The sequence below is a fragment of the Capsella rubella genome, unplaced genomic scaffold, assembly GCF_000375325.1.
Source record: "Capsella rubella cultivar Monte Gargano unplaced genomic scaffold, Caprub1_0 scaffold_7, whole genome shotgun sequence".
Lineage (NCBI taxonomy): Eukaryota > Viridiplantae > Streptophyta > Magnoliopsida > Brassicales > Brassicaceae > Capsella > Capsella rubella.
The window spans coordinates 13005220-13019557 of NW_006238917.1; the positions used below are offsets into that span (position 1 = coordinate 13005220).

The 14338-nt window shown below is 31.8% G+C and overlaps 2 protein-coding genes and 1 pseudogene across 3 annotated transcripts; 1 reads left to right on the plus strand and 2 right to left on the minus strand.

Moving 5' to 3' along the window:
- The window catches only part of LOC17880133, a 38235-nt pseudogene extending 38093 nt beyond the window's left edge, over positions 1 to 142 (minus strand).
- A 6495-nt stretch (positions 143 to 6637) lies between these two features.
- On the minus strand, positions 6638 to 8163 carry LOC17880110 (defensin-like protein 82). Of its 2 annotated transcripts, none has more exons than XM_006285598.2 (3): positions 7898 to 8163; positions 7065 to 7154; positions 6638 to 6844 (listed from the first exon to the last, which is right to left on the minus strand). In XM_006285598.2, exons 2-3 carry the CDS (start codon positions 7141 to 7143, stop codon positions 6657 to 6659), a joined length of 267 nt encoding a protein of 88 aa, XP_006285660.1. In that variant the 5' UTR covers positions 7144 to 7154; positions 7898 to 8163; the 3' UTR covers positions 6638 to 6656. The 2 variants fall into 2 exon arrangements, with proteins under 2 accessions (XP_006285660.1, XP_023635440.1); XM_023779672.1 differs by lacking the exon at positions 7898 to 8163 and adding an exon at positions 7352 to 7385.
- Positions 8164 to 10201: 2038 nt separating this feature from the next.
- LOC111829427 lies at positions 10202 to 11697 on the plus strand (the record flags this gene model as incomplete). The annotated part of the gene is made up of 1 exon (XM_023778518.1): positions 10202 to 11697. A coding segment is annotated over one exon (609 nt), but the record flags the coding sequence as incomplete, so codon positions are not given.
- Between the last annotated feature and the right edge of the window lie 2641 nt (positions 11698 to 14338).

Sequence of the window (14338 nt, forward strand, 5' to 3'; positions counted from 1 at the left end):
CAAGACATTTGATATATCGAAAATATGTAATTGTTTTACCTCCTGGTACTTGGAATTTTCTTACTCTTCTAGTTGCATCACTTAACACTCTTGAATCATGAGCTGCGCCCTCCCATCTATTCAAAACATAGATGAACTCCATATCAAAGTTACATACAGCTAAAACATTTTGTGATATTATTCTTTTACGATTACGATAGCTTGCCACCTCACGTCCAACAACGGTTGCTGGTATATGTGTACCATCTATCGCTCCAGTACAGTTCTGAAATAGATACAAACAAATAATTTTCTAATTTTGAAGAAAGAACAAACTCAAAAAAAAAAACTGAGCAAGGGAAGAAATAATGCACCTTGAAATATGGATAAATTTTTATTAGACCTTGTGCTCACTGCAAACTTAGACCTATTAAATGTGTCTTTGACGTGGCAATATCTTGCATTTTGCATCGAGTTTCACAATTGGGCAGAAGAACTTGTTCCTTAGCTTGTGGAAGTAACATGGATGGTATTTGTCAAAGAGTGAAAGGACTGGCCGCTTTTTTTAATACATAGTTAACCGGATTTAACCAACTAACCAACTAAACCAGACTAGATCAATTTAAACCAATTAAACCAGGAAACAACCAATTTAAACCAATTAAACCAGAAAATTCCAATCTAAACCAATTAAACCAGAAAATTCCAATCTAAACCAATAAAACCAGGCAACAACCAGCGGAAGACAATTAAGCAACAATCCAAATAAACCTAATGCATTAAACCACCAATCTAGCTAATATCCAAAACCAAACCAACATTCATCCAGAAATAGCATATCATCCTAACATGCTTCTGGCTCCCAGAATTAACATTCCTAGCAATGTCATAACATAAACATCAGAAACATCTAGCGAGCCCCTATATCATTCTTCTCTCCTCACCTTCCACGACCACACTTTGTAATTACCTATACCACAAAAAGAGATGTATAAGTATTTTCAGAAATACTTAGTGAGGCACTCAGCCCATGTACTGGGCTATACACACAAGCAGTATCAATCATATTCAGGCAATAACACAATCAAAATAACAAAACATAACAAACTTAGCCACTGCTGAGGACTAGTGTCGGTCGATACTCGCTGCTGAAAACCTATAATAATGAGCAATGTCGATCAACACTCACCACTGGTGTCGATTGACACTCGCGACTATCCTTGCGACACATAATGTTGGTGTCGATCGAGACTTAGAAATCTTAACATCACTCCAGTCGCATCATCGACAGATCTCCTTCTCCTTGCACTCCACAGCCGATAATGACTTTCCAAAGGGGCGTACATAGGCACCAAAACATAGGAAACAAGCATAGAAGCAAGAAATCAATCATCAATCATAGAAAACACAAAAACATAAAGAGATGAATTTGGAAAAGGATTAGAATCGGAATTTTACATATCTTTCGCATTAAAATTCAATTGACTCTCTTAAGAACATGAATCAAAGAGACTGTTTCAAGAGCTCAACAAAAAAAAATAGAGTCCAGAGATTTTTATTTTTGTAAAATAAGATATTGTTTATGATTTTCTTTTTGTCCCAGTTTAGAAAGAAAAAAAAACTACAGTTTAGATTTGGACTAGGCATGGACAAAAAACCCAAAACCCCTTTGAAAAATTTGACCCTAATCCAAACTAAAACTTTTAGATTTACTCTATTGGGTACTAAACACCTAAACCCAAAGATCTGAAATCAGTAGTCATGTCCAAATAGGTCGATGCCATAGTTCTCGTCGGAAAATAGGTCGTTTTCCAAAAATAATTGATTAGAGTAACATGTGGTCGATTGTAACATCTATGTGTGATTTGTTCTTGCATCTAAAGGTCACATATAGGCTTGTTGTAAACATATTAGAAGAGGTTAGATGAAAAATACAATACAGTTTTATGAAAAACATTATAAGATATTATGTAGCGGAATTAGCTAATTCCGATCAAATGAAAACGAAGAAAACTCAATGGAATTGATAAAGTCTACCGTAACAGCCATCAACAAAAGCAATAAAAGTTTTGTTTATAGTCTTCCAAGTAGCTAATAAGATCTTACCAATCATCCATTTTATCATATCTTAATATTAGTATATCTGAGCGAGAAACAAAGAAATTGATGATAATAGTAATACCACGAGGATTAAAACAATATATATTATGGATTGAGGATGTTTTTGAGGAGGAAGAGAGAAAGCGATACATTGCAAGAATTTGGTATGGCAATCAAAATGATAGATATCTTCTTCGAGTGTATGAATCTCTCACGTTAAAACCAATATCCATTTTTTTAACACAACCAACTGAAAGAGCACCAACAATATCTTAATGAAGTCAACAAGTATTTTGTATAGAATATATTGACTAACCAGTGTATCACTGAAGAATCTGAAGAATTTGAAGATAGAGGTTCAAAGTGGCCATTTTATAAATTTGATAAACAAATAATATTTGTAATAGATACATGTTATATGAATTTCCCAAGGATTTGGCACCTACGAGTTAGTTGATAGATAAAAATTGATTCTAAAAACGATGAAGCTACAAGAATAAGGATAATGGAACGAGTGGTCGCACAAGAGTTGGAGAAAAGCTCTTGATATACCAGTTTGATCTCTCAAATACGCACTAAGAAGATCGAGTTTGACTGTTTAGATATACGCACCAAGCAATCGGTTTTGTTCACAAGTAACATAAGAGGATTCACTTCCAAAGTTATATAAAAAGTTGGTTGTTTATTTCACTTCTCTTAAATGAGTTTATAAAGGAAAATAAATTATTTGGAAACAAAGCCAAGTATTTAATGTTGTGGAAGACTAAGATGAAATAAAGAACAGAGTTAAATAACTCTTGAAATATGACTCTTGTACTCTATTTTCATCATCCCTCTTTGACCACAAAATAAATAAATTACTTTGACTTTCCTAGACTTGAATTAGGCTTAAACTGGGCTGGACTTGATAGACATCAGCTCCAATAGACATCCCCATGTTCTCTTTGGCCATAAGCTCTTGAATCAACTCATTAAGTGTAATTCGTCTCTCGATTTAACGATGTGCATCAAATAACCAAGTAAAAAAAAGTTAACCATTTTCTTAAGAAATTTGATTGCTCGAGTATTTATCTCGATAACTTAACCGAAAGGCAGTATATGCGGGATCAATCACAAGGAGCAAGGTTAAAGACTTGCGAAACTCATTCGAAGCGAAAGCGAAAAAGGATTTGTTTGTTTGGTTTTCAGACTTGTAAATAAAAATGCAAATAAATTTAGATTAAATTTATGATTTAAATACGTTGGTAGCAGAGTATTTCAAAGAACAATGACTAGTGAATAAACGCAACAATGATTCAGACATAAAGAACCGTTCATGAACATGAACATAAATCTATATTAATTATCTCTCAAGACATTAATCACTAAATTCAACTATTCAATTACTAAACTCTCATTTGTATTTCCTAGTCAAATTCGCAATATCAAACAAGTTCATTTGGTTCACAAGGCATTCTAACATCAACTCTCACATGTTAGAAATACAATGCTCAATTTACATTCATTCATGCATTTTATCGAACATCTCTAAAACATATAAAAGCCTAACTTCTAAGAGAGGGTGATCAATCCCATTATAGCATCGAGAACATATAAATTTAGGAACCATAAGATAAAGAATCCATTAAAACTATCAATCCACTAATTCAATGACACTAATTCAATGAATTCTACTTAGAACCCTAAAACCCAATTGAGAAACTACTAACACATAGTAATTGAAGCAAAACAAAAAGACATGAAAGAAAACATGATTCGATAGATTAAAATGAGAATAGGGTTTAGAAAATGATGAATCTCTAATCCCCAAATTGTTGCTTACAAATGAAAAATAGCAGTTGCTCAGAAAACTGCTGGAAGAGAAAGCCTAAAGTGAAAAATAGGTCTTTTGGGTTTTTATACCCATTACAGAAACTAGCAATTAAATCCTTAATTAACACCATATATCAAAATGAACAATAACTTAACTATTAAAATGAGATTTTGGAAATTGAGGCCTTTTCTGCTTATAATTGAAAATTCAGCCTTTTTGACATTTTCCTCTATTTTTTATTAGGAAAAAATAGCCACCTACACAAAGTATAACTTAATACCCACATTTTTAGTTATTTTCGAAAAATACCAACATTTGTTTTTTTTTTAAATTTAAAAAATTTCAAAATTTTATTTTTCCAAATATACAATAAACATAATAATTGATTTTAGAAACTGTAGAATTTTTTGTTTATGTTTGGGCTGACTATTTATATTGAACGTATAGTTTTTGTACTAAGTGTTTATTGTTTAAAATTGTAAAATTATTTTCTATTGTGAAAAAATTAGTTTTACTTTAGTGGTATTTTTGGAAAATATGTATTTTAGTTATATATTTGAAAAATAATTAATTATAAGAATCAATTTATTAGAAAGTGTTTTGTTAATTATCTAACACTATAACCGATTGAATAAGATAATAAATTTTTGGTTAATTTTAAATTTTATATTTCAAAACATAATTAATGATTTTATTTTCACTTTAATATTAGTTTTGAAATTGAAAATATCGAATTATAAAAATAAATGCATTAGAATGATTTTTTTTAACTATATACTACCATAAGAGATTAAATATAATATTATATATTTTAAAAAAGAAAACTAAGCAAATATTTTTTTGACCGAAATAATAAAATGATTGTGATGTTGAACACATGTTGACATATAGTTGATATATGTGGGCGTGGAATACATATAGTTTGTGTAATCTGTATTAACATTTTGTCAACACTTTTTGAAATAAATCATGTACTTTGAAACTATTTACCATTCATGTCATTGGCTTTAATTATATATTTAAATAATTTATAAACAATATTTATCATTTTTCTAAAATCTCTGGAATAAAAATTTAATATCATTTTCCAGTTTCATTCTTTCTTTTAATCTTTATATGATATTTTATTTGTTTTAAATTAAATTTATTAAATTAAGCATATGAAATAATAAAAATACAGTTTTTCACATACCGTATGTTGCAATTTGAATTTTTTTTAACGTGCTTAATTGATTTTTTTTAAGTATATGTAAATGTCTCACATCAGATAGAAAGCTTTATTCGGTTTAATCCAGTTCAAAATAAATTTCAAAATATTTACCTATGAAAACTTTTAAAAATACAAAATATTATCAATATTGGAACTTTTAAGTTGTAAAAAATTACTTAAATTAATATTTTTCATATTTTAAATTAATTAAACGTTTAACATGGACGGTTTATATGACGGGATGGGTTGTAATACAAGACATGTTGTAAGACGGGACGGGTTTGAATTGATGAGGCTAAAAATTAAAATATCATTAATTTCATATTTCATTACAGGTAAAATCTTCATTTCACTACTTCTTCATTAATAATAATATAGGACATTTATAATCAAAATTAAAAATTGGTATTAGTATTATGCAATTTCAATAATTATTAAACAAAAAATTATTGAGAATTTTTGAGAAATACCCCTTTTGGTGTACCCCTTTTTAAAAATACCCCCTTTATCTATCCATTTTCAAAAATACCCTTTTTAAATATAAAAAATTATAAAGTTTCATGTAGTTTATAAGGTACTTCTATATAATAACTACTACTGTGAGATTCGATACAAATATTTTAAAATGTTTTAAATAGTTTTAAATCGTTTTTATAAGTTTTATAAGGTTTTTAAAAGGTTTTAAAAGGGTTTATACGGTTTTTATAAGGTTTTTATAAGGTTTTTATAATTTATTTTTTACGCTATTTATGAAAGGTATATAAAGTTTTATACACATATAAAGGTAACTTGTGTATAGCCTACACACACAATTGGATAAATTTCAACATTTTTAGTGGGTTTTTTTGATAAAGTTTGAAAATGGGGTTTTTAAAAAAGAGGTATATGAAAAAGGGTATTTTTGAAATTCCCCCAAAATTATTTAAATTCCAAAAAATCTGAATTTAAAAAGAAATATTTTGAACCGCATTGTACAGCGAGTTAAAATGTAGTTAGTTATACATTTCGATAGTTGAGATATGTGGTCATGTATTATGTTATAATTATTGTAAGTGGTTATCTTCTATTCCTTTTTATTACCACACTTTTTTAACAATTGTGAATAATGAATATGTTACGTTTCAAAATACATAGATTATCTTTAATTTTGTATCAAAGGTACTTCTATTTTTTTTTTTTTACTTAAATTGATATGAAACAACTTTTTGTGACTGCTGTAAATTCTGTCTTACATCATTATTGAAGAATTATACACAAAACTACGTTATGGTGGATTATTCAAAGAATTAATATCTTGTGGACTATATAATTAATAAATTATAGTCCTTGGTGTAATCATCAATATAGTAAAAAACTCTCCCTTGCCTCGATACGATAATGCAGATATTAGACATGTATGAAAATTGAACCCAATTTCAAAACTTGAGTGATTCCGAAAGTGTTAGCCATAAAATAGAGAGAGTAAATATAATAAGCTAATAATTGCCATAATATGAGAATGTAATGTTTAAATATATAGCTTTATTCATTTTTTTCAGTACAACTAATTAAATATCAATCTGTCATGTTAGGACTAGAAGTAGGCGAATCATCTTGCAATTGTTGATTGATTTTGCAACAACACACAGGAAATGCAAACATTACACAATCTCCTCCTTTGTAACCCAGAGATAAGCATTTTGCATTACATGCAACTCTGCTGCTGCATCCATATCGCCAATCCTGACATGGCCTACGTTTTCCTGTTATATATGTTTATAAACAAAAAAATTGCAATAATCTAAGTACATAAATATTTTAATTTTAAAATTTAGTATTGATGACAAACACTAATACAATTATCTTGAGTTCAAAAGATTTTTTTTCCCGGTGGATTGAGTCTACTAACTTTGACGAAACTATCCGAGATACTCCAATCATAAAAATTAAGAAAAATCGGCATTGAATAAATAATTTTGTTACCTGATATGATGGGCAATAGAACAAGAGTAAGAACCATCAATAAAGGTAATATAAGAGATGAAAATTTCTTGGTTGCCATTATTTATGTTTCTGAAAAAAAAAACAGAAAACAAAATCTCTTAAGAATTGCCTTCAAGTTTCACATTTAAAAAAAAAAAACAATCCCTTAAGAAAGTTAGATTCAAAATTTTATTTCACATTACAAAATTTGGAACATAAAAACATATGATGTCTTTCGACAGAAATCTTTAACTTATGGTATTTGACATATTAATAATTTGATTTACCTTTCTTCTATATGATATATTTATTCTGTTTGTATTGGTCTTTTCTATATTTATATACATAAACATATATATATATATATATACATACATATATAATGATATAATTGTAAATATGTAAATTTAATGATATTCCATATTTTGAAAATAATGAATATTAATAATGAACTTTCTGTAATATAATTAAATATAGACTAGAACTTTGATCAAAGGTTTTATAACTTATTTAGATTCCATATGTTATTTTCTATATTGTTGACCAAATTTTTTTTTTTTAACATGTAAAGTTATTATTTTTTTAAAAAAGTTTCAAATACCTTTAGTAATTTAGTATCAAATAGCTCTGCATATAATTTAGGAAAATATGTAGAAAACATATTATTACATTTACTAATTTGTTATATTTATTTAACTGAAGAGAAACAATTTTGAAATATAAAATATAAATAGAAAGTTTTAAAAAAAAATTTGAACGATTAATATATGTTACGGACCTCTTAAATATGTTGCGATCATACATTATTTCTATCATGTGTCTAGAATATTTACCATATATGCTACCAAATATGTTGGGCCCAAAATCTCCTCCCTTAGAGCAACTTTAACGGGCCACCGATCGGGCCTTCGGGCAATAATTTAATGGATTGAAATCCAAACAATGAACTTGTAAGACAGATCTGTATGCTGGGCAAGACTCGTTTGTATCCGAGTCTTATGCCACGTCCCCGACTGTGATTCGATCCATTTTTGGGTAAAGAAAAGGTTTTTCTTTTGTCGAAAAAAACTAAAATCCCCAAATCGACTCTCTGTCTCTCTCGAACCCTAGAAGGCGATTTTGACGATTGATGATTCTGTGTAGCTTTTAAAATTTTGTCGAACTATTCTAAGTAGCTTATAAAATTTTGATGATTCTGTGTTTAGACCCATAGGTGATCGTCGAAGAAGACTCCGTGATAAACAAACATATCATCAGTTGAAAGAGGATTTGATTGAGAATATATGGTATTCATTTAATAAAATGTTTTGTGCTTTCATTTTAATGTTTGTATCTTTTTAAGTTTATGTTTTTAATTTATATGTTTCTATCTTATATGTTTCTAATTTTTATCTTTATTATTTTTAATTTGTTATTATTTGTTTATATTTTGTTTTATAAAGTTTGTTTGTGTTTTGTTTAAAAAGGTTTATAAAGTTTGTTTATGTTTTTTTTATATTTATATGTTTCTATCTTAATTGTTCTAATTTATAAGTTTATATAATTTTTCATTTTTTAAATTTTAAAATTAATTAATAAAATTATTAGTAAGTTTTACATTATTTTATTATTATAAATGTAAGAAACTAAGGATTCAACCAATAACTAGCTAATTTTGTTTGGTTCTTAAAATACACTATTACATTATTAATATATTAAAAATACACTAAGTTGCATCTTCTTGGTTATGCCATTAGACCATGTGCACCGGTAAATTTCATCCCCCAAACAAAACTTTTCCTTTTTTTTTTTTAATTTTTAGATTTAAAAAAAAAAAACCAAAGATAACCAATCGCGGACCGCCACGTGTCAGTGGAGCCCGCGATTAGTGAAGGAAGAAAAACGGGACGGTCCCGTTTTAGTTGACGTCCCTCTTTTTGCTTTTTTTATTTATTTATTTTTGGAAAAAAGCAGTAGGACTTGTTATAAATGCGCCGATGTGCGTGCCCTTAAGGATGCTCTTAGAGCATCTTTAAAAGTATAAGTGGGAAGTTGTATCTTAGTGATTTTTAAGAATATTAATAATGTATGAGGTGAAGTTAAGAACCACAAATTTAGAGTCAATTATTGGTTGAAACTCTAGGATCTTAAAATTTAAATAATATAATAATGTCAAATATATTTTAAATTTTTTAAATTATATTAACAATTAATAAATTGAAAACTTATACAAATAAATATAAAACAGATTTGAAAATAAAAAGAAAAAGAAAAATAATTCAAAATTATTAATAACAAATATAAAACAAAGAAGAAAAAAATAAGAAACATAAAAAGATACAAACATATTAATTAAAATGAGAAACATAATAAAATACAAGCATATTAATTAAAACACACGAACATTTTATTCAAATCACCAAAACAATGAAAATAAAAATGAAAAACATAAAAAGAATAATGTTTTTTTTACGAAAAATAATATCCTTAAAAAAAAAGAAAAAAATAATTTCCAAAAAAAAAAACCTTTTTATCCTATCAGCACACGCCACGTGACATAAGACACCTCTCTCAAAACTTCTTACCCAAGAACCAGATGGACCTTACAATTGTACTATTTCGAATTTTTGGCATTTTAATATTGTCCTAAGACCCTTGAAAAATGCCTTTAAAGATGGCCTTATGGGTTCGAATTCCATTTCAAAGGCCCATTACTAAAGAAAATGAATATGTGTCTCAAGAGGTGGTGGAGAGAGGGAATATCAAATTTTCGAGGTGATTTAACCACATCAAAGGATAGGGAAGTGAAAAAAATACATTAATGAGCTATGAATAGAGCAGTTTACCTCAGTTTACCTTATGGGTAAAGGGGTGTAGTAAAAAAAAAGACCAAAAACGCTCCCAAGCACCATTATCGAAGTCACCTCAACAGAACTCCTCTCCGGCACCGGTAGAGTTCTTGCTCGCCGGTGCAGGGATCTATCTTCTTCTCACCTTTCCCTCTATATCGTTTCTCTTGATTGGTTCCTTTTATCTTCATCCTTCATCTTGTTTGCTCTTTCCACTTTGTCCCTTACATCCAAAAGTTTTAAGTCCAACACTTATGTGACCTTGTTCACTGTTGGCATGGTTGGTATTAGCTCTGTTGTTACCCGTAAACCTCTCATTGGATCCTCTTAAAGTCAAGTTCAGCATCTTACGGCTCCTCTCAATGGGATTTTGATCCCCCCACCAAGTGTTCTGCTTGGCTGCGGTTGGACCGGAGCTCTGCTTTGACGCCGGAACCGATGAAGCACACGACGACGGAAGAGTCAACCCAAACAGATCGGTACCCATCCTTGACAGACCTGTTTTATATAGCAGTTGTACCTGAGCTTCTCGCCGCTGGTTTGCCGCTGCCGTCAGGGATGAAGGGAGGCATCAAAACCCTTGACCTAATGTTGCTCTATTTTGGGCCGAGTCCAAGAAAACTCTACTATCTTTTCAGCCCATTATCAAATCTATCAAAGCCCATGAAAATTATTGCCCAAATTCTTCTAAGGCCCAAGTATGTATCTTATTTTAAATTGGCAAGTCCACGTTTAATGAAGTTTGTATCGTTCTTTAAGGATTGTAGAAGATGTTTTCCTAGGATGGTAATGATGGATTTAACTTGGACACACCATAATCTTTCACGATTCCTGGTTGATAGAGAAGTCTATGTTGGTTTCGATGCAAGTCTAATCTCGACGCATGTTTGTTTAGCTCCACTCTCGCCTAGAGTCTGATTGCCCAGATCTGTTGTTGTGAAAATTCCTTTAAGCCCAACTCTTTTGGTACCTTTTATCCCAGTTTTGGCTGGTCGAAGACTCCACGCCAGCAGAGTAATAGTCCCTCTAAGCTGGGCTGATGATTACCTTTCTAGAGGTAAGATAATTTGTTGTTATCGGACTTTATCTAAAGCTCCTTTCCCCACTCTTTGCCAATCTTCCAATAGTTGTAAGAAGAACGACATTATGATCCCGTCTCTACGGAGCGGTGATTACCGAAGCTTCGTCAACTTTCTACACCCGTTTCCTCTGATTGTCAAGCTCAACAATCTGAATTTCAACAGTTTTAAAGATAAGTTTCAAACTTTTAAAAGTTGGATGAAGAACGGCATTATGACCCTCATATCCAAAGAGAAGGGGTTACCGAAGCTTCTCCTAATCCTTATGTTTTCTCCGCTGGTTTCAGAATTCATTCGAGTATTAACCTTCCGGGTTTATGAAGTAAATCAAGAAAATTTCAAGGAAGAATCCGAGCTTTTACTTCACGCTTTTAAGCGAACCTCTCCCAGAACGCCTTTTACCTCCCTTGTGGAGTGCTTATTGAAAGCTCCGATGCGCTAGACGTACAAGCTATTAGCGACCACGAGTTGGTCTTGGATATCCTGAAGTTAGTCTTCATGTGGAGTCCATCTTGGTGATTAGAGTTGTTCTTTTGGTTGCAAGCTTTTCAAACTTTTGGAGCTCTCCTTGGGATAAATCTTCTAACCCTTATCTTTACTTTCATTGTATTGCTTCCTTTCCATTTCCATTTCACCTTTGTATGACCTTCCCTCTTTTAAGGTTTTAAGTGAAATACAAATGTTTGACCAAAAAAAAAAAAAAGATGGCCTTATGGGTTCGAATTCCATTTCAAAGGCCCATTACTAAAGAAAATGAATATGTGTCTCACGAGGTGGTGGAGAAAGGGAATATCAAATTTTCGAGGTGATTTAACCACATCAAAGGATACGGAAGTGAAAAAAATACATTATGAGCTATGAATAGAGCAGTTTACCTCAGAAGAAATATTTTAAGGAAGATTATTCGAATTAAGGAACAAACATTATATATTTTGTTTTATCGTATACAGTTATTAATTAAGTAGTTGACATTATGTACACCTTTTTTTGTAGGGTGTTTTGTGATAAATTTTACTCATGTTTAGTTTTATTCACACTACCAGAAAACAACTGACGGAAATACCAACGTTTTTAAATTGGTCGATAATTACCGACATAAAACTCATCAAATTTTGACAAAAATGTTTTTATCCGTTGATAAATTACTGATAGATCTAAAACCATTGGTAGTTATTTACCATTTTGACAAATTATTTACTGACAGATTTAAAACCATTGTTTCATTCAAACTGCAGCTTTTACCGACCCCACCCCTGCAAATTTTCGGGATTTATCTGCACCTTCATATGCTTTTCAAAAATTAGCAGTTTTGGAAGAGCAATATTTTCAGCAAAAATCATGCGTTTCTTTCACCATGTATCTTATGACAATGCTTCTCGCAATGGCATTTGGTCTCTTACCACAGCCACTAGTGAGGTTTTAACTACACCAGCGGATATAAAGGCAGAGGTAGCCCACCTTATTTTGACCTTGCTTCAGCAAGAGGATGCATATTTCATACATGTTCCTCATGTTGTTATCTTCGATCTTCTTGACTACCGCTGCTCAACGGAAACCTGTAACATGCTCACGTCTCATGTTCTCGAACAGGAGATCTGCCAAGCTCTTTTCTCCCCCCCCCTTTATGCAAGACTTCTGGGCCCGATGGATTTACTAAGAAGTTATATATTGCTCTCTGGAGTGTTATAGGGTCAGGTGTCATTGTCGCGGTGCAATCTTTCTTTGCGTATGGCCTCATGCCGAAAGCTGTTACTGCTACTTTGCTCGCTCTCGTTCCAAAGGACCTGGATTCTACTTCGGCCACCTGGCGAGACTACCGACTTATATCTTGCTGTAATGTGCTGTATAAAGTCATCTCTAAAATCTGGGCAAATCGTCTGTAGTACTTTTGCCGGATTTTATTGAGCCAAATCAGAGTGCTTTTCTTAAAGGTCGTATGCTATTGGAGAATGTGTTATTGGCAACTGAGATCGTCAAGGATTACCATAAGGATACCATTTCCCGTCTGTGTGCCATTAAATTTGATATTTCAAAGGCATTCGACACGGTTCAGTGGTCTTTAATAGAGACAATTTTCAGAGCTTTGGGTTTTCCCACTTTGTTTACTCACTGAATTTTATCTTGTGTTTCTACAGCTTATATTTAAGTGGTCGTAAATGGAGATCTAGAGGGGTTCTTCGGGAGCTCAAAAGGAGTTTGTCAAGAATACTCTCTCACACCATACTTGTTTGCTATGGTGCAGAATGTTCTCTCTCAGTTAATTAACATAACAGTTCTAATGGGTTCATTGGACGGCACCCGTGATGCGACCGATTTATTTCTCTCATCTAAGTTTGCGGATGATATTTTGGTATTCACGGACAGCTTTCTAGCTCTTTCCGCACTATATTACAGGTCTTTGAGGATTTTTCCAAAATATTTGAGTTACGTATTAATGCTAGCAAGTCGACGAATTTTGTTGGAGGTCGAGATCATTAAGCAACCTTAGCGGCTATCTTTGAGCTTGGTCTACAAGTAGAGATTCTCCTTATTCGTTACCTAGGGCTGCCATTAACCACTAAGTCCATGACAGTGCACGACTACAGCCCCCTCATTGATAAGGTTCGTTCTCGTCTTCTTTCATGGACGAAAAAATACTTATCTTATGCATGGCGTCTCCAACATATTTCTTGGTGCTTTGGTGAAATTGATAGCATTTGTAGTGTTTTTTATGGACGGGTAATCCAAACAACACCTCATGTTCAAAGGTTGCATGGGATGATATTTGTCGTCCAAAATCAGAGGGTGGGTTAGGCTTGAGGAAGCTGAAAGAGGTTTCTAGACCTTTTGTTTATCGGCTTATTTGGAGGTTGTTTAGTCTTTCAGGATCATTGTGGGTTGCTTGGTCTAAACGATAGTTGATGAGGGGGCTCTCTTTCTAGTCAGCTCTACAGTCCACGCTAGAAGCATGGGCATGACGGAAAATATGTAAGCTTTGGGACGGAAATTGACCTTACATACGGGCCTGATCAGTGGCTACCTATGGGGAGACTTATTGATTAGGTGGGATCTGCGGGGCCACCGCTACTCAGGATTCCCATTCACACATTGTAAAACATCTGTTATTATGTGGTTAAAAACATAGTAAAGAATTAAAGCTTACTAACTTTAACCAAACATATATCTCCATAAGCCTATGAACTGACTACCTGAAACAACATCATTCATTTGACCTTCTAAACATGAAATTTGATAGTCTCGAACTTTGTTGCACGTCTTCAAGATACTCCTACCGAATTTCAAATTATTTTGAGTACCCTTGAATGTTCGTTTGTTTTCTCCACGGGACTGGTAAGAATTTGAAGAAGCTTAAAATACACACAAAAAA

Bases quoted from the DNA above. Each gene is read 5' to 3' on its own strand.
- LOC17880110 (XM_006285598.2), bottom strand. From the start codon at position 7,143: ATGGCAACCAAGAAATTTTCATCTCTTATATTACCTTTATTGATGGTT. The intron at 6,845-7,064 runs GTAACAAAATTA...CATATATAACAG, and splicing joins TCTATTGCCCATCATATCAG to GAAAACGTAGGCCATGTCAG.